Source organism: Uranotaenia lowii, chromosome 2, assembly GCF_029784155.1.
Source record: "Uranotaenia lowii strain MFRU-FL chromosome 2, ASM2978415v1, whole genome shotgun sequence".
Lineage (NCBI taxonomy): Eukaryota > Metazoa > Arthropoda > Insecta > Diptera > Culicidae > Uranotaenia > Uranotaenia lowii.
The window spans coordinates 341278527-341299658 of NC_073692.1; the positions used below are offsets into that span (position 1 = coordinate 341278527).

At 36.1% G+C, this 21132-nt stretch overlaps 1 protein-coding gene across 1 annotated transcript in view; it reads right to left on the reverse strand.

Moving 5' to 3' along the window:
• Nucleotides 1-21132, reverse strand: part of LOC129745593 (protein CBFA2T2) — a 175226-nt gene that overhangs the window by 129608 nt on the left and 24486 nt on the right. Inside the window, exon 2 of the mRNA XM_055738755.1 lies at nucleotides 13323-13401. Coding sequence (XP_055594730.1) covers nucleotides 13323-13401 — 79 coding nt within the window. The remainder of the gene's footprint in view (nucleotides 1-13322; nucleotides 13402-21132) is intronic.

Below are 21132 nucleotides of genomic sequence, written 5' to 3' on the forward strand. Positions count from 1 at the left end.
CATTACTAGGTAGCTTCACTGAAAATGCCATAAATTTTCATCCATGTATTCAAAAGTCAACCATGAAACAAAGTTTTGCATTTTTTTCCGAATACACTCCTTACTTCACTTTTAGATTGGGTTTAAATTCCATCTCTTCACTTTTTTAACATTCAACATTTTTATAGATAAAACAAACGCATGGACCAAGTATTTCTGAGCCTACACCGAAAATTCAGCGTTGACTCCAATCTTGAGTTCTCAATATTTCAACGTCATTGGCATAAGATGAGAACGTCAGCGGTGATGATTCGCTATGAGGCCACCGGCATTAACCTCCTAGCGCAACCGCATTGCGTATGACTGAAAAAAAAAAACAAAATTAAAATGTTTTCATGACCCTCCCTATCCCATCACACAATAGAGGAGGATGAAAACAATAAATGAATGAATTGATCCGCTCGGTCTGCTGTGGGTGCGTATGGGCCAAAAACTCGTTTTTAATTTCTTTCCCCGTCATAAACAATTCTGACAAACACCGGGCCAAACGTCAGAAAGTTAGCACGGCGCTTGTTACTATGACTATGACAATTAACCCTCGTTCTCCATCTGGCTTTGATAGTCCACTGGTGAAAATGTCGTATGGGTGAGATGAAGATAGAAAATGGTTGTGGGTTCGTATCTCAGTATCCGACGGCATTTTTATTTAATTTTCTTGTTCTGGAACAAATAATCCAATAGGATAAATTTTCGGTAACATGTTTCTCTTGTTGCAGTTGGTGACGACTTCAGTCGTCATGCATCTTTGTCTGAGAGATTCAGTTTTTAAAGGGTGATACGGTCAAAATTTGGCCAATATCAACTTGACGTATTTCTTTCAATGTTGCATTTAAAAAACCTGAACACCCCTCATATTGAAGGTGTGTGTGTGTGAGTGTGTGTGTGTGTGTGTGCGTGTGTGTGTGTGTGTGTGTGTGTGTGTGTGTGTGTGTGTGTGTGTGTGTGTGTGTGTGTGTGTGTGTGTGTGTGTGTGTGTGTGTGTGTGTGTGTGTGTGTGTGTGTGTGTGTGTGTGTGTGTGTGTGTGTGTGTGTGTGTGTGTGTGTGTGTGTGTGTGTGTGTGTGTGTGTGTGTGTGTGTGTGTGTGTGTGTGTGTGTGTGTGTGTGTGTGTGTGTGTGTGTGTGTGTGTGTGTGTGTGTGTGTGTGTGTGTGTGTGTGTGTGTGTAGAATGTTGCTCCTATTTTGATTTTGGAATTCACTCTTCAGTTGTCAATATGCCGTCCAAGGAAGAAGAGCAGCGTATCAAAATTTTGCTCGCGCATCGCGAAAATCCAAGCTACTCGCACGCAAAGCTGGCAAAATCGTTGAAAGTTTCCAAATCAACCGTTATAAATGTAATTAAAGTGTTTGGGAAACGTTTGTCGACAGCCAGGAAGTCTGGATCGGGGGGAAATCGAAAATCGGAAGCCGCTGAGACGACAAAAGAGAGTTACCGGTAGTTTCAAGCGAAACCCTAACCTCTCTCTCCAAGATGCCGCAAATAAGCTGGGTGTATCGTCTACAACCGTGCATCGAGCCAAAAAAACGAGCCGGACTATCGACTTACAACAAGGTAGTAACTCCAAATCGTGTTGATAAACAAAATACGACGGCCAAAGCGCGGTCCCGGAGGCTGTACACGACGATGCTGACTAAGTTTGACTGCGTGGTAATGGACGACGAAATCTGCGTCAAAGCCGACTACAAGCAGCTTCCGGGACAGGAGTTTTATACTGCAAAAGGAAGGGGAAAGGTAGCAGATATTTTCAAGCACATGAAACTGTCAAAGTTCGCTAAGAAATATCTGGTTTAGCAAGCCATCTGTACCTGTGGCTTGAAAAGCAGCATTTTAATAGCTTCCGGGACTGTCAACTAAAAAATTTACGTGAATGAGTGCTTGAATAAACGTCTGCTGCCTTTCTTGAAGATACACGGTTGTTCCGTACTGTTTTGGCCTGATTTGGCATCTTGCCATTACGGTAAAAAGACCATGGAGTGGTACGCCGCCAACAACGTGCAGGTGGTTCCCAAGGACAAACCCCCCCCCCCCCCCCCAACACGCCAGAGCTCTGCCCAATTGAGAAATACTGGGCTATTGTCAAGCGGAACCTAAAGAAGAACAAAAAAACTGCTAAGGACGAACAGCAGTTCAAGGCAAACTGGCTTTCTGCGGCGAAGAAGGTGGACAAGGTGGCTGTACAAAATCTGATGGCAGGGGTTAAGCATAAGGCCCGGCAATTCGGATTTGGAAAAGCGGAAGCCTAACTGAATATTTTTCCTGAATTTTATACTAATTAAACTTGAAAAAGAAATTTAATTTGATTTTTTAAATAACGATTTCACCGATTTACACGCGTTTTCCCTTGACCAAATTTTGACCGTTTATGCCAGTAGTACTTCCCCAATCATATCATCTTTGGGGCAGTGCATTTCCAGTACAGCGGTATCGAAATTTGGCAACCTCTTCTTTGGGTATACCAAAATGATAATTGTCCCACGACTGTTCAATTGACATATTATTTTATAATTATTTTAAAACTTCACTCTAAGTTCGTTTTTCGAATTTCTAAAGCGAGGCTCCTGATTCCTCTTCAATAATTGATGTGAAACATTTCCGCTCATCGGAGCCACTTTAACAGTCAGAGCTGGAGGATGGTAGACGTGCAATAATAAGCTTATGGAGCATTTCCCACGATTCGCACGGCAGCTATTTATGTAAATCGCGCTCCTCGCGATGTTTGCCTTTCGTCGCTGAAGGGGATGGTTTTGAGCAACTTCAAGATTTGGATAATTCAATCAACATGAATGAACTCCTGGCAGCAACTCAGCTGTGCGGATGGTTGTATTTGTGCTTAAGCTATGGTGTTTGTGTTCGTAGGCATGTGTTTATTTTTCCAAAGTATTTGCACTGCTTTGATTGATACGCACGAGCAAGTATCGGGATTTAATTCTCCAGTTGTTTGGACATTTCGATTAACTCTTTTCGGTTTACCAATTCGTCAAAATTGACTGACTAGTCGAACCGAGATTACTCTTACCATGAATGCATAACTAAATATCTACAAGCAATCCCCCGCCAGAATAGTTGAAACAGCTGCTGAATTCACGCGGGAACCAGTCGATGTCTTGACAGATGGTGTTCTAATTCGACAGATTGCGGAGGTGGACAGAATACACGATAACCATTAAGGTGGGCAGGAAACGGTCTCATTTCGAAAAGCACACTCACTTGTTTATCGAATCAGCGTCATCAACCAAGAGACGGTTTGTTGTGATCGGATTCAGTTAAATATTTCGTACCTACTCCAACAATTATCCACCTACCTACGTCATACTGATCTAAACGACTGGGAGGAACCAACCAATTTTCTTGCAGAGTGGAGGTAGAACTTTGATTATGGGGTAGGTTACTCTAAACGATGCGTTTGGGTCCAATATTGAAGAGATATTTTTGTTTCTATTTGTTTATGCATCATGAGTAAGAATACTATAAATCCAGTTCGATGTATATAGTATCCTTTAAAAAAACCTATAAGCAGTAGACTGAGTCGTTTTGGAGTCATTTCTTAATTTAACAAACCCTGGGGTCTAAAAAGCTTCATTTAGGTTTAAAAACTCATTTATGATTTTTTGCAGAATTTTTAAGTAACGTTTACATGAGTAAATTTAAACTTTGAGGTTTGTAGGGGAAAATTGAATATTTTGCATTGAAAAATCAACATAATTTAGTATCTTCTGCGGACCCGAGCTTGCTTATGGTTTTTGTCCAATTAATAAGTTCTCAATAGAAAATTTTCCGCAGAATACCTTTGTCGAAGACTGTTACTTCTTATCTTACAAGACAAAACAAGTTATTAGCTGTTTAACAGGGGTATGTCTTTTAGATTTGAAAAACAATAAACTCAATTAACACTACTGCTGGGTGCCTCGCGAGGTATTTCATAATTCCTGTTCATGCAACACTTCGCTATGCACTAACAGTGATGTCAATTGAGTTTATTATTTTTCAATGCCAAAAGACTGTTGAACATCTAATAACATTTTTGCTTTATAAGATAAGAAATAACAGTTTTCGGAAAATTTAAAAACCATGAAAATCATAAGCATTGCTCAGTTCCACAGAAAAAAAAAACAAAACAAAGATTGGCGTTCATATTTCAGTACAAAATATTCAATTTTCCCATCCAAACCTTAAAGTTTTCATGTGAACGTTACTTAAAAATTCTGCAACAAATCATGGATGATGAATCTTTTCAGATCCCAGGGTTTAAAAAATTCAGAAATGACCCCAAATCAACTCAGTCTAATGAGCAATAAAACTTTATTTGGTTGATTTGTGGAAGATGCAAATCGGTAAGAGCAAGTTCACTCGTGTTGGGTTTAAGTAGTAGAAATTTAAACACTTCGCAAATTTTACCATGCAGAACATATTTTAATATCTGCGACCGTCAAATTTTTTTGCAACACCAAAAATAGTTGTCTTTCTATCAAATACGGATGAAATAAAAACAGTGTTGTGAAAAAAATTTACAGCTAAACATCTTAAAATAATTTTCGCATGGTAGAATTTTCAATATGTGCTACAAGTTTTATTATTTCTAACATTTTTCTCAACAAAAGTTTACTTGCTCTAAGTGGTACTTAACGATGGACACAAATAACGGCCTAATATACAAAAAAAAATGTCTACAATAGCTACCGTTTTCCTTCCTTAGTACTTTCAAAGGTTTGTCAAAGTTTAGACACTGTTTGGTTGTATCTGGAATCATGCCAATTTGCGTTGGTGTGATCATAAGTCGAAACTGTTGTTTTCTTGCAGAATGTGGACAATCTGGTTAATGTTTAACATTAATAATGTTTAATGTTTAAACTTGTCATAACCCCGATAAAAAGGAATATGTTGTATCTTCAGGAGATGATTAAAAACGTTAACAAAAAACCTTGAATTAGAAAAATGATGGTTGATAGTGTGCAAAATAGATGGTGCATATTCTGCTTAAACATTTTGATCAATTCGTTAAACGATTTTTCAAAAACCATCTATGAGTCAGTTTCAGTAAGCCATTTATAACGATTTTTTGAAAAAAAAACAATGTATTTTGTGAAAAAGAAAAATCTACCAACCCTGTCAAAGTTCAGGTAGATAAATTTTGGGTTATTTAAAGATCATGCTCCAGGAAATAGAAAGTCCTTAAAAGTGCTCGAAATTTGAAAATAAAAATTACTAATTTCCATCAGAATTTCACTCATTACAAAATTTAACTCATTACATTTCTAACTAATTTTGCAAGCTTTCATAAGATTCTATTCATGCAATCAAAAGTAATTAATAACAGAAAGTGATGCATTTATTTTTCCTAGTAGAGACCTCAGTTGATTTGGTTAACTATAAAAGGCTGTTCAAACATTACGTAACCAAATTTTCGATTAATTTCGACCCCACCTCCTCTCCATCCTATGTAACACTTTCGTTTCATATTTTCAAACCAAAATCCACCCAACTTAACATGTTGTTATGTCCTTCGCTTCAAAACGTTACGTAATATTTGAAAGATACCTAAGGAATAGCTCTACGAATTTTGGCTTCATATTTCTAAAAAAAACTTTGTTGGGCGAAAGTCGCTTTTTTCTGGGTATTTTATTGATTATTTTTCAAATGCGATGCATATTAAATTCATTAATACCGAGTTTGTCAATGGCCCAAAAATTTCCGAATATTTTTTACAAATTAAATAATGAATTACAAAAAAAACAGCTTTCTCAGAACAAATAGTTGCATTTGTCATAACAAAACTTCAAATAAAAACCCTCGTAGATAAATAATTTTTTTTGAAATCTGAAAATAACAACAAGTTCTTTTGGAAAGGAAATTTCAAACATTTTGGAATTCGAAAATGTTGCATTTTGACATACTTTATTCATCATGTGTACATTGTGGCCCTTAAAGTTATATGGAAGTTTTTAAAAGTCAAATTATCACTGCTCCCACTCCCTTGATCCTTTTATCAAGATAACAAACTGTGCAAAATTTCGCTTTCGTTTGTTAACTCTAAGACGACTCTCAAACGCCTTGAAGTTGAAATTATTTCGAAAAGAAAAAAACCAATGAAAAAATAAAAATTAATCATGGCAAATATTTTAATTTAATTCCAGAAAAGTTGGACTAAGTTTAAAAAGTTATAGACAATTTTGTTAGTATTTTCCAGCCTTTAAATTTTTGATAGAGATACACGAGAAATAATAAATTCAACAAAAGTAACTGCAATTTTGCTTAGTTTCAATTTTTTATTTCTTCGCAAAATTTCTCATGACCTTAAAATCTTGAAAATTGATCATTCAGAAATGTTAAAAAGTGTTTTCAAGAATGTTAAAGTGATTTTTTTCAATACGAATTACCTCTTAGATGTTGAAAATTTAGAAGAAAAAAAACAGTCAATGAACTGACGAAGTCGTAATTGATCCTTACCGCCATTCATATACATATTTATGATTGGTAAAAGACGGAATATGCCTAGTTTTAAAAAGATTGATAGTTTAATTGATAAATAGTAAGCTAATTGATTTTGATCTGCTGGTTTTTTGTTATTATTAACGCCCTTTTTCATCAATTTTTGATAATTTGAAGGCAAGTTTTTTACCAAATTTTAGATACATTTTGAACTTTTGTGTGATGTTTTTAAAGTTCGTTATTTTAAGCATATTTGTAATTTTCGTTATTTTACATCTTTTTGAAGACATTTTTTGTCATTTCTATTCTTTTGTATGTGTTAATTATTGGGTTTAATGAATTTTTATATGTTTTTCGTAAAATTTGAATACTTGTTTTTTTTTAAATGTTGTCATATTTTATAAACATTCAAGAACGTTAAAACAAATTCATGATGTTTGCTAAAATGGTATATATCCTGTAAACGCGGAAATATTTGGTAATGGAATTTTTTTTAAATCGTTTGATTTTGGCGAATGTTGCTAAAAACGAATGAGGCCAAAATGGAATGTTGCCAAAATCGAACGGAATCTGTTTTACATTTCCCAAATTTAAAGGTTTTTTTTTTGAGAAATTACAGATTTTGTAATGTTAAAAATCATATAAAATTGTTGCAATTTCATTGATTTTCATTCCGTCCTTTAGATCTCTGTTTAGATCGTCTCTTAGATTCGAAATCAGAATTCGAACATTTTTCAACTATGTTTGTGGTTGGCACATTGTCATACAATAACAGATTCAGGAGAGTCAGGAGCCAAATGCAAGCAGGTGTATTTTTTTTAATTTTGGGTGTACCCTGATGAGTTTCCGATATCGGCAGTCAAGTCTTGCCAGTTCTCCGTCTGTGTATAGTGTTTATTCGGGGAGTTTGTTTGGCTTGCAGTCTTGTTTTTAGCAAAAACGACGTATTGATTTACGTTTCCAACGATTCGATCCTTATTGGATCTTCTTCAGGGACTAAAATAGTGTTTATTTAGTTAGTTCTGCTGATTATAATTTATGCTTTCTTACCAAAAAGCTGTCTTTTGATCTGTTTTCCGAATAATTTAATTTAATTCGTGTTTTTAGATGTAAGGTGTAGTGTATCGAATTACTGCGTACAGATGTTTGTGGATAAAAATCCGTTTGTCTAGCGATTTTGGGCTTAATTTTCCAAAGCATCGAACTTTTAGCACAGTCTTCACTTTTCACTTCTTTTTTTTTTTGATCAAAAATCAGTTGTTGTGTATGTGTTTTGGTGGTGTGCAATGAAATTTTTTTGTGAACTTACGATTAGAGTGTCCATTTCCCGGCCATTTGAGCGTTCCCGGGAATCGGGAAGTCTGACGATCCTTTTCCCGGGAATTCCCGGGATCCTGGGAAAACTTGAAAACATGAAGATCTCGCCAAAAAAAGTCGATAAAATCCAAGAGCAAACATGCAGATCTTAACCTTCTACTGCGTACCAATCCTTATCAATGTGTTATTTTTAAATTATGATAGTATTGTTGCGAACATTTCAATTTTTTTAATGCCTCAAAAATTCAATAAGCAAACCAAAGGCCCAAAACAAAGTACCATAACCGACAAACTAGTCTGATTATAGCTGCAAAAATTTGAAATAATTGAGAAAGATTCCTTACTATTGATAGAAGTTAGTTAGCCAGATTTCAGGTTATTCCTCAAATATCATAAATTTTCAGATACATAACCCATTTGTTTCACAACACGTCATTTCCTTGCTGACGATTTTGCTTCTGTCAACAGTATCTGAAACGGATGATTCTTTCCGTAGCGTTTCATTATAATTGGAATTGTTTGGTTTTATAGACTCTTTGTCGTTCTTCCCTTCAACACTGAGCTTTCGATTGAAATTTTTTTTCTTATCAAATTCAATGTATTAGACCAAGCCCACCGCAAGTTGCTATTTCGGTCGGTATTTTAGATGTTTTGATTAGTTGCGTTTTTATCTACTTACTTATTTTCGCACCCATTGTTGCGATCCAGGTTGATATTTGTGTTTGTTTATTTCTGATAGCGACTACCGGCTGCGTTGCTACCGGGTTGCTACATAAACGCATCCTGTAACAACCTACTGCTCGAATGCTATTTCTCGAATCAAGTTAGCAACTGTTGGTGCGATGCTGGGTTGATAAATATGTTGCTGAATGTACTCGATTCGAGGTTTAGCAACCATTGATGGGCCTGGTCTTAGCCAGATTTAAGAAAAAATAAAATTTAAACTAAGCTATCAAGGTACCCAGTGAACATTTTGGTCTGTATATTTCAGTTGTTTCTGAGATATACACACTTTTGTGCAATCTGAAAAAGTTGTATAGAATATTCTATATGAGCCTGTACGTACCAAAGTGGAGGCAATATACGGACCAAATTCTGCTCACCTTGAAAATATAAAACTTTGTATTGCGTTTTCAACAATTTGATAGCAACTTTGCTTTGCATAAAATCTTCGGATTGTACAACTTACAACTTTCTGTTGCCTGCCCTACAATTTGATTACAATTTCCTTTTGCAGGTAGCTTGAGGTTTGTACAACTTTTTTCGCCATGTAATACAATTTATTGTTACTGTATCCCAAAGCAATTATATTTTTCACTTATTACAATTTTACTTTGAATCGCCGTGAACATTAATACAACAGAATTTAATGTTTACTGCGAAAAAAAATTGAACCATATACAACTTTATGTGTCTCTTTTTCCCCAGTCTCGAACACACAACGTTCCGATCCCTGTCCTTCGATGCTTCCTCGGCGCCATTTCATGTTGATACAAACAAGCAAATTTGTTCATGTACAGTTGAGAGTTCCGTTAAAAAATCAGTTGATCGTATAAAATACCACTGACTGCATCATCTCGGACTTCAAATCTATTTATAGATGCCGTTTTTTGAAATACAACTTTGACTTATCTCATAGACGATTCTATAACAATCAATTATTGTATTCAGCGCTGTGCGATCTTAGCTAGCTATTTACTGTACTGTTAAACAATTTGACAATCTGCAGATTGTTTAAATTCCATTATACGATGTTCTTACAATAACTGTACGACCTTTCATGGAAATAATATGTCATCATAGATCGCAAGCATGAAAGGTTACGTAATTGTACAATGGGATATAATATTGAGCTTTACACAATTCTACTGCAACTCAAAACAACTTTAGTGATCTTTCTATACGATTAACAAAATATTACCGTATATAATGAACTATGCAAACCATAAACGATAAAATATAACTTGGTTTAGCTACAACATGATGTTTATACAACTCCAATCTAAACTGGATGCTTATACAATCTACAATGAACACTACTTCACGATTTCTGGTTAAATGGAATCGTTTATCACCGAACCCGACTTTTTTAAGCGTCGGCTGTGTTTTTGCAACCGCCGACTGTATGTGCCACTTTTTTCATTTTTATATTTTTTCCTAATTAAAACTGCCTTTATGTTTGAAACAAAATTCGTCAAGGATTTCCAATTTTTGCAATTGTTGTCATAAGATGATTACAATATTACTAAGCATAGGAATTGCATTATTAACAATTATTTACCGATTGAGTTTATCTCAATGAGCGACTTTGAATGACATGTATGATTAGATTGTTTAAATTCCACTATACGATTTTCTCTTAATTACTGTACAACCTTGCATGGAAATAATATGTCATCATAGATCGCAAGCATGAAGGATTGCTTAATTGTACAGTGGGATTAAATATTGAGCTCTACACAATTCTACTGCGATTCAAAACAACTTTATTGATCTTTCTATACGATTTACAAAATATTATCGTATATAATGAACTTCACAAACCATAAACGATAAAATTTAACTTTTTTAGCTACAACATGATGTTTATACAATTCCAATTTAAAATGGATGCATATACAATCGAAAATGAACACTGCTTTACGATTTCTGGTTATCTGGGTAGACCTATCATTTTTCTTGCTCAAGCTGATTAATTTTTGTAATTTAAATCGTGAAAACTTTAAGTAAAATGTGCTATTATTGGCTTCGGTGATTCCCGGGATTTTTTAAGCATTTCCCGGGATTTAGGAATTCCCGATTTTTTTGAATTCTCGGGAATTCCCGACCGGGGAATCCCGGGTAGGACACTCTATTTAAGATTAAATTGAAAACTTCAGTTTTCAATGTTTTTGAGATAAAAATAGATGGAATCAGAGAGAAAAAAAAACACTCCAGAGGGTCGCTTTTGTAAAAAGTCGCTGCCTCGAATGGGTTAATCTGATCAGGAAAATTAAAATATTTTAAATGCTTGTTTATGAATTTATAAATTAGATCGAAATGTCTGAGATTGATAAACAGGACCAATAATCTATAATATTCATTTTAATTAAGAAATTTCACAAGATTTACAAATAATAGGAGCGTAGGAGAAAATTTGAAATAATCGATCACACTAGTCAAAAATCTCGTGTAGGTGCTGATGAGTTTTTAAAATGCTACGGCAGACGTAGCTTTGTGATTTTATTGCACGTGTAGTGAGATGTTGTTTTTAAAGGGCCTTTTTTTGTCTTAATCAGCTAAGGTTTTGATTTTCAATTAGTTTTTTTTTCTGAAAATTCAGTCTTGTCAAGTCAAGCTTATGAAAGACCAACTTTTTTTTGATGATTTGTTCTTCGTGCAATTGTGAAATCAATTTGAGGCAAAGAGTTGAGTTGCACAGATCAGTTTCCGAAAACGATTTTATTCAGTTATCACAACCTACATAACAAGTTAAAAATTAAAAAGAACAAAAAGAAGATTCACTTCATCCATAAATTTTTTTTAATTTTTTTTAATCTCTCCTTATAAATATTCTTCGAAGTATGATAAAAATATCTTAACACTAAAGGGTCGTTTTTGAAAATACATTATGTGTATCAGGAACAAGAATTAGGAAAACAAAATAGTTTAAAGAATTGTTTTTACTTTACAATAAAACTTCTTTTCACTGCCTCAAAGATAGAAATTAGGAGTTTCCTTAAGAAAAATCTAGGAGCATAGGAGGTGTAAAAATCGATTTTTAGGAATGGTGCACCAAAATGAATCCTGATCTATAACCACTGATCAAACTGACATGACACTTAGAACAAAAATTCAACCATTTTCTGTCTAATTTATTTTGTCAGATTTTGTAGGTTCGCAAATCGCAATACCGACGGCAGGTGGCGAACCTGAAAAATGTTACAAAAAATGTTCTGTAGGAAAAATGTACCTGATTAGCCCGATTTTACCGTAGAAATTGCCTGTTTTTTTTAAGTTGGGTGGCATTTCCTAACTGAGATAGCATTTCTTCAAATCGATCGATACGCACTCTGCAATCGATATTGCGTACTGTTATAAAAATTATCCAGGAGACGAAATCGAGTGTCCAGTCAGTATGGTCAGTGCTATAACCTTTCCCTTACTAACACATACCTTTCTTTGGATAGATTCGAAGACGTATAGACGGTTTCTATAGTTGGAGATATTGACTTACTTTTGTTTCTGAATTTTTCAAAATTAATCTTTGAAATATAAAGGAACAAAAGGTTGTTAATTGATCCTATGAAGTATCCTAAAAACAATCCTTCTTTCATTCCTTATTTAATACTAGGACGTGGCCGGCGCCTTTATTGATGATTTTTCGAAGAGAGAGCATGAGTTTTATGCATTGTGAATGAACTGCTAGTCCCAAGCACCATTCTTTTGGCCCTTGCACAAAACTGATGGCCTCGATCAATCACGGAGTCGCAACCATTGGCGAGGTGGAACTTGTTCTGCTTAGCCACGCCAGCGATCATAGATTTAGAAGTGCAAAAGTTCAGCAAATTCTAATCAATTATGTTATCTGAAGTTTTAAATAAATAATCATATCTAAGCACTTCAAGTTCAATGATTTAAGGTGGATATAAGTAGTCATCTATGCTAAGATAAGCTAAGCAAAGGTTAACTTATATTAGAAACTAACAAAATGCATTGAACACTGCAAATGAAGGTAAACTGATAAAGTTCTTAAAAAGTGCATACATACTAAGTAAGATTTAAATTTAAAAATAACTATGTAACCTTCTTTTTCTAAGAGGAAGAATGACCAAGATGGTTAAAATCCTCTATAAATAAACAAAATCCAGTCCAATCCAAAATAACAAAATAATAATGGAGGTACCAACCAATTGAGAAAGGTGATTAAATACTTACCGGGACAGTGATTTTGCTGGTGCGTTTCATTGATTTTATATAAAAAAATGAAAAGGAAAAGAAAAAACCTAATATTCCTGTAACATTTTTGACGTGCGTCAAAATGCTTCAAAATGTTCTTCAAAATTGTTGTTCAACTCAAAACCTTAACGCACAAAACTTGGTGTGGATTTACAGTGTTTGCAGAATTATTTACAATTTTTTTGTGAAAATTTTCACTTTTTCCGTAGTAAGTTCCATACAAATTTCTACGAAATCAAAAGTAAAGTTTTTGTGATTTTACTGAATTTTAGGGGGGCTTATAGAAAGAGTTTTAATGAAATTATTTACAGCAGCATTCAAAGGGCCCCTCCAATTATTTGAAAGCATTTTCTATATTCCTCAAATGTAAAACAGGTTTTAGACGAATTCTTATAGAAATTTGACGATGGCGATTCTTCTGTATGAACTTGTGTTCAATTGAACTATACTAATTAAATTTTCCAGTGTTAATTCCTTGAAGTCCTTGTCCAATTTGGCCCCACCTGTACCCAATTTCACCCCTAACATCCACTCAAAGGTACATAAAAGCTTAGCAAGCCGCCCTTCTCCATCGAATAAAAACAAATAATCGTAAATCTTACCTTTCACTTTTCGCGCGCTTGTCTCATATGTGTCTTTGTCAGGAATTTCCTCCTTGATTGCCTTAGCATCCAAAGCCATCTGAAAACATCCGAAGAGAAAAAAGAAAGAATAAGCAGTTTGTTTTTTTTTTTCTGGAGGTTCTCTCACAAAAAAAAAGGAAATGTTTGAAGTTTAACGCTCACTATGAAGCGAGAGAGAAAGCAAACACTTTACGAGTGGTTATGAGCGACCCTAAAATGTGATTAATATTTCATCTGTTAAGGATCCCACGCAATTTCCGGCAGGACTTAGCCCCCGCTCTTTTTTCCCCCGTCAAATGTCCTCCCCCCAATACTGCCAATCTAAAGCGCCCTGCTACTGTCGGGTGGCGAAAAATATCGCAAACAAACACAAACCAATTCCGAAACCGATTAAATTGACATTCAACCCCTTTTTGCAATTAGAAAACCTGTCAGCGACACGTTTTGCCATCAGCCATGAAAACACACGCGGTGCGTTTCGTGCGATCCAAACGGTCGAGAAAATATAGAGAGGATGAGACACCGAGGTGAGGGTGAGAAAAAAGTTGTTTTGGGCCCCATGTGCTGGGAAAAAGCACCATTCAGCAAACCGAGGGCGCCGGAGAAAAAATGATATGTTTAAACTTTCAAAACCTCCTTTTTTGCATTTAATGGCAAAAAAAATATTTCATTTCTTTTCCAAAATTAAACGTTAATGACGACACTGTAAATTTACCAAATGGATCAATATTTTAACGAAACATAAATCACAAAAATAACATAAAACATAAATTTAAATAAATAACAATGTATAGTTATACGAAAATTGACGCAATCTGTGACATCTGTAAAAATTTTTAGTGTGTATTAGTCGTATCTTTTCCTAAAGAACTTGATTTTTCCATTTCCATCTACATTTCCAAAAGATTTTTATCATGTGTCCTTACTGTGACTAGAACAGTCCTAAAAAAAAGTAGAAGATACCCCCAAAAACCAGTGCCACTGTCTTCTAGCAAAGCAAAACACGCTCAATCAGCAACACTCACTTGTCACACAAGGAAGCAAAACAGACCGGCCTAGGAGTACTCGTCCTATACTGATTCTCAACACTGCTATCAGCCGGTTTTTCCCCAGAGGTCGGAAAAATTTCCTCAGCAGAACCACGACGTTCGTAAGAATGAATGGCGGGAGTGTTGTGGGTGGTAAGAATAAAGCCATTCACCATCCGTTGCTGCCGTCAAAAACGGCACTACCGCGTGCCGGGGGAAAAAACAAAAAAGTTCACAGCTGCACGAAACACCAGAGCAAAACGAAAAACTGTCAAAATCAAATCACAGCAGAATGTTTCCACACTCTGAGCTGGCCCCGGTTGATGTTGAACAGCATGTTTCAAGCGGAAAATATTGGAAGCTCGAAAGACAGTGGATGTTGCAAAGAATATAATTATAAATCATACTAAAAGTGCTTAATTTAAAAAAAAATGCAGTTGAATTTATGACCTTTTTTTAAATAACATAAAAAACCTATTTTCATTTTGTTTTTTTATTTTAAAAAGTTCAAATAAGTTTGATTAATGAATGCTATTTCCTTAACTAAATTAAATATAGTATTGACTAAGTTACCTAATATAAAAGTAAGCCTTCGCGCTGCAATTTGGTGATCGTTCGTGCCCATGAAATGATTCTTAACTATGTTATCCAATGATCGTGAATCAAGAAAATCAAATTTGAAATTATAATAGATGAAAAAAAGTGAAAAAAAATCCTTAATGAAATTATTTCGTTGTCTATAATCTTTTTTTATTTACATAGCATACCGTTTCACGACATAACTTGACGAACATAATTCCTATAATTCACTCGGTCCATGGCAACCGTTCTCCAATTTCTTGGGCACCCCACGTTCGCCAGATTACGCTCCACTTGGTCTAACCACCTCGCACGTTGCGCCCTCGCTCGTCTTGTTCCTACCGGATTCGTAGTGAACACCTGTTTTGTAGGACAGTCTTCCGGCATTCTCGCAATATGTCCCGCCCAGCGTATCCGGCCAGCCTTCACCAATAGACTGGCCCATAACAAAAAAAATCCCTATATTCCACGCGGCACCCCCTAGGTTGGTGCATTTAGGTGAAAAAATGACTTTCTGAAAGTTTCAGATCATTTGAAAGAAGCACGAGCTGGCGCAAAGAAATTGAAATTTGTATGAAGATTTTCGGCAAAATGTATGAAAAATCGACATACTCTCACTCTTTGTGTTCCAAAATATGTTTCCAGTATGCTAGAAAGCTCAGAATTTCAGAAATTGTAGTTCAAACAATGACAAACAAGTTTGTAGAAGATTGTGACGTGATACGAGTTGACTATGATGAGTTATCCGCAATTGAATGTGTGATTTTTTTCTCATTTTATCGATATATCGTGAACAGTGTATAGTTGGATTATTAATACTTACTTGATCGCATTGTCACACAATGAGAATTACAGATAGAAAGTTTGTGTCCTCGGCAAAGTTGTAGCTTATTTTATAACAAATATCTTTGCAAAAAATTAAAGACAGGTTTGAAAAACTATAAACTGCTGCATTGTGCCGACGACGCGATCAAGTTAGTGCGATTATTAGCCCATACACCGGCGTTCACGATATATCAATGAAATGAGAAAAAAATGACACATTCAATTGCGGATAACTCATCACAGTCAAATCGTATCGCGTCATAATCTTCTACAAACTTGTTTATCATTGTTTGAACTACAATTCCTGAAATTCTGACATGTTTAACTTACTGGAAAAATATTTTAGAACACAAAGAGTGAAAGTATGTCGATTTTTCATACATTTTGCTGAAAATCTCCATACAAATTTTAAGTCCTTTGCGCCAGCTCGTGCTTCTTCCAAATGACCTGAAACTTTCAGAAAGTCATTTTTTCACCTAAATGCACCAACCTAGGGGGTGCCGCGTTGAAAAAAATGTTGTAAAAATCATCCCATACAAATTTGGGCCAGTCTATTCACCAACTTCTGGATACTGGGTTCGCCGTAGAGTCGCGCGAGCTCGTGGTTCATCCTTCGCCTCCACACTCCGTTCTCCTGTACGCCGCCAAAGATGGTTCTTAACACTCGTCGCTCGAATACCCCGAGTGTACGCAGGTCCTCCTCGAGCAATATCCATGTCTCGTGCCCGTAGAGAACAACCGGTCTAATGAGCGTCATATACAGGTTACACTTCGCACGAGGGCTAAGTCTTCTCGACCGCAGTTGCTTGTGGAGTCCATAGTAGGCACGACTTCCGCTGATAATTCGCCTCCGGATCTCACGGCTGGTGTCATTGTCTGCGGTCACCAGTGAGCCGAGATGGACAAAGTCTTCGACTATCCCCAGCTCGTCGCCGTCGATCGTGACCTTGTTATTACTGGACAAGCGGGTTCGGTCGGTCTCGGGTCCGCAAGCCAGCATGTACTTCGTCTTGGACGTATTAATCATCAACCCATTTCTTCCTATTTCACGTTTTAGTTTGCGGTAGATCTCCTCCACCGCCGCAGATGATCTGCCGACTATATCAATGTCATCGGCAAAGCAGATAAGTTGACTGGATCTGTTGAAAATCGTGCCCCGCATTTCGGCCACCGCTCGTCGAATAACACCTTCTAGCGCCCCGTTGAACATCATGCAGGATAGACCATCACCTTGTCGAAGCCCCATGCGCGATTCGAATGAGCTCGACAATTCACCCGAGATTCGCACACCGCACTGCATCCATCCATCGTCGCCTTGATCAGTCTGATCAGCTTCCCGGAAAAGCCGTTCTCGTCCATGATTTTCCATAGCTCGTTACGGTCGATCGTGTCGTATGCGGCTTTGAAGTCGATGAATAGATGGTGCGTAGGGACTTGGTGTTCCCGGCATTTTTGGAGGATTTGAAGCCGGCCTGATGACTTCCCACGAATCTGTTTGCTTGTTTCGTTAGGCGGCGGAGTAGGATTCGGGACAACACTTTGTAGGCGGCATTGAGGACAGTGTTCGCTCGGTAGTTCTCACAGTCCAATTTGTCGCCCTTCTTGTAGATGAGGCATATTACCCCCTCCTTCCACTCCTCCGGTAGCTGTTTTATGTCCCAGATCCAGACTATCAACCGGTGTAGGCCAGTGGTCGGCAACCTTTTGAGTCAGAAGAGCCAAAAACTTCAAATTTTAAAAATTTCAGAGTCTTAAAGAGCCACATTCAAGATATAATGTTTTTTCTAAGAAAAAAAAATAAATGATCAATAAACTGCCGTTGGAAGCATAATTGTCACATGTTACAAAAAGGCAAAGCGAGAAAAACGCAATTAAAGTTTCACCAAAACATTTTGCTGTTATCGCACAGTTTCGCAACGTTTGTTGACTTCAATGCCGTAGATCTCTAAAGTATACTCCTTTCATACGAGCCTCGATCTAATTTTTCAAAAATGAACTGTTTTTTCAATGAAAATCCTTGTGTGACATTTATGCCGCGAAATTCTATGAATAGCCGAAAAATGGACGCATATTTGTCACACCACGAACATTTTCTCAGTAGTTGTTTGGTTTGGAATTTCGTGCGCGGCTCTTGTGTTTTATTCGTAAAAGGAAGCTTAAATTGAAAAAACCAGGTCTGAATCGGATTATTCGAAAGCGTACATTATTTGGTGACAAACATGAAGTGTTTAAAGGGTTCGATCACTTAAGGGCACAGGGAGCCATTTGCGGCAGCTGACTCACTGTACAGGAAGCAACATTTCTTCAAGAAACTGTCAGCTGCCGTGCTGAAAACGTCGCAACCGCGAGAGAAGCGATACCAGAAGAGGACAATCAATCCGTTTAAAGTGAATACGGTCCGGAACAAGTTCCGGATGAAGTTACTCTGGCGAAATAGTTTGTAAACATTAAAAAACAGACATCTCCGGTATTTTGCAAGGTGCGTCAAAATAAAAACTCAAAGCAAAACCAAAGAAGAAATAGTCTGCTAAAACCACCGACAATCACTTATGGCCATCCTGGACAATTTTGGATTACAGTTCCACGGCGAAGGAAGAGTAATATTTGACTAATGTTGTGAAGTGGGTTTCGTTTGCATGCACTTTTCCAAGCGCCAGCAACGAACCCGAAGCAGTTTGCAGAGTTCTTCTTGCACATACTGGGATGTCGCGAAAACAGTGACCCTTCCCCCTCTTTATATTTCCATGATCCCCTCCCGACTATCAAGGACACGTATGCCAAGTTTGGTGAAAATCTATTTAGACGTTCCGAAGTAATAATACATTCATTTATTGAGTGTGACAAATATGCGTCCAATCGTCTCAATGTGACAGTTATGCGTCCATTTGTCCCAGTGTGACAAATTGACTTTGAATTTTTCTCCAAATTTCTAAAATAAACTTTATGTTTCGACAAAGAATTTCGATAATACGTATCAAATTATCACGATTGGCATCAAAAAGTCAAAAACGTCGAAATGTCACATGTGACAATTATGCGTCCAACGGCAGTAAACACAAAAAAAAAATAAAAACATATAAATATATTTTTATCTTACTTTTTTAAACTGTTTCTGATCATCATTTAGTACAGGGATTGTATTCTAGATCGTCAACTCTTCTAACATGGTTTGATTGTTTATCAATTTGGATGACAGCGTATTTATAATTTCTTCGGCAATGAAAAGCTTTTAAAATAACAAAGAAAAAGGAAACAAATTTTCTTAAAATTACTTAGCTTTTTCATGATATTTCCCCAGATTTAGCTAATTTTTTCCGAAATCCAAAGGTATGAAGTTCAAGTGAAATTAATGTAGCCGAAAATTTTAATCTTTAAAAATTATGCTCCTGATGTACGTCATTCCAAAATGTGAATTTTCAAAATTCATGACATTAAGCACACGTGTCTTCAGAATTTTTATGCATCTGGAAAATTAAAAAATCTCATTTTAATTCACATGTGATTCTTCATGATTGAGCGATCGATTGAATGAAGAATGAAATTCAATAAATTCTATTTAGATTTTTCATTAATACTTACTAAATATTTCTGAAAAAAAATCTGTAGTTGAACCATTATAAATTTGTAAAAATGTGATTCGTAGCCGACAATTAGTGACAATTAATAAAGCAACAGTACATTTTGACTGCCAAGATCCCTTCAAGGATACTTCTAAAGGTTCGAAACAAAAATTAATAAAAATAGATAAACGGTAAGCAAATTTTAATCAAAAATTTAAAAAAAATATATATGTTCGTAACTGAAATTTCATGACTTTGGTAAATCTTTGCTGCAGGCATCACACTTGAAATTTAAAATGTGTTCAAAAAATGGCTCGGGATGTAAAGGTCAATAAAGTTATCAATTACAAGTATTTATCCTGTGATTAAGTTTTCAAATTGATTTTCAGTAGTGAAATTTTCATTCATTCTCCCTTTTTTCTGTTCGTCTCCAGCCCGGGCAAATTTAGGCATTGGATTTTTAATGTTAAACTTAAAACAAGGTGATATTCGGACAAATTCATCCAAATACGGTGTATTTTCCAAAAAAAGGCAAGAAAAAGCCTAAATATAAACACATGAACAATAATTTTCACCAGGCACATCAGCTGCGTTAAAATCTTATCTCAAAATTCTAAAGAATTGCATGCGAATTTATTTCGCTAAAACAAGTTAAAAATTTAGAGTTTCGTAAAAATTGTGAAAAGTCTGGGGGAAAACCGGGCCTATTTTCTCAGGGCAACCGAACCGGAGCGGACATGTCCAAATTTTTTTTTCTTTGAAAATCACGACAAGTTGCTTTGAAATCGAACAATCTGGAAAGCTAATCAATATTTAGAAAAATCAAAACTATCGTTTTCAATTTAAAAAAATATGACTAGATTGAGGAGGTTTTAAAACTATTTTTATGTTGTTTCGCTTCATAGTTTTCAATATTTGTCGAAGATGGTTGATAAATTCAAATACGGCTTTGGAAATTTCAAATGATAATTTTGCGAAGAGGGCATGCGAGTGCTTAAAACATAAAATTGTATAAGGGTTACGTTGTTAAGAACTACTTTAAGTAAACGAAAAACTTTGATTTTCCTGTTAGGTATACCTCAACTTTTGTGTTCAATTAATTCATAAATATAAATACAAAATTTGATTTAAGTTTTCGTTGTTTGATAACAACAGCATTTACGCAATCTTTGATGGAAAATGATAAAAAAAATCTTGATCTCTATGCTGATGCTGCAAAAACAGTGAAATGCATAAAATGGTAAAATAAGGATTAAAAAAATTCTTATTTTGACCTTTGGTCTTCCGCTTGATGGTACAGCGGATGCAATTTTTGAATTTTCTTCTTGACTTTTAAAAATCAGTGTTCCAGGTTACAAGACTCAATTATCGGTTTGGTAAGGTTTTTTTAATTTTTTATTTTCAAAAATATTTATAATATTTGCGCAGTGAGTTAAAGAGCTGCAGTTTTATATCTAAAGAGCCGCATGCGGCTCGCGAGCCGCAGGTTGCCGACCTATGGTGTAGGCAATCGGCCAACTTGTCGAGGCCCATTTTGATGAGCTCAGCTGCGATGCCATCCTTCCCAGCCGACTTGTTTCTATTCAGCTGTCGAATGGCTTCCTTAACCTCACTCATCGTTGGGAGTGGCTCCTCTACGTCGTTGGCTACGCCGGCGATGTACTTCCCCCACCGTCTTGATCTCCTGCATGTGCGCCGTTCAGGTGTTCATCGAAGTGCTGCTTCCACCTTTTGATCACCTCACGATTATCCGTTAGGATGCCCCCGTCCTTATCCCGGCACATTTCGGCTTGCGGC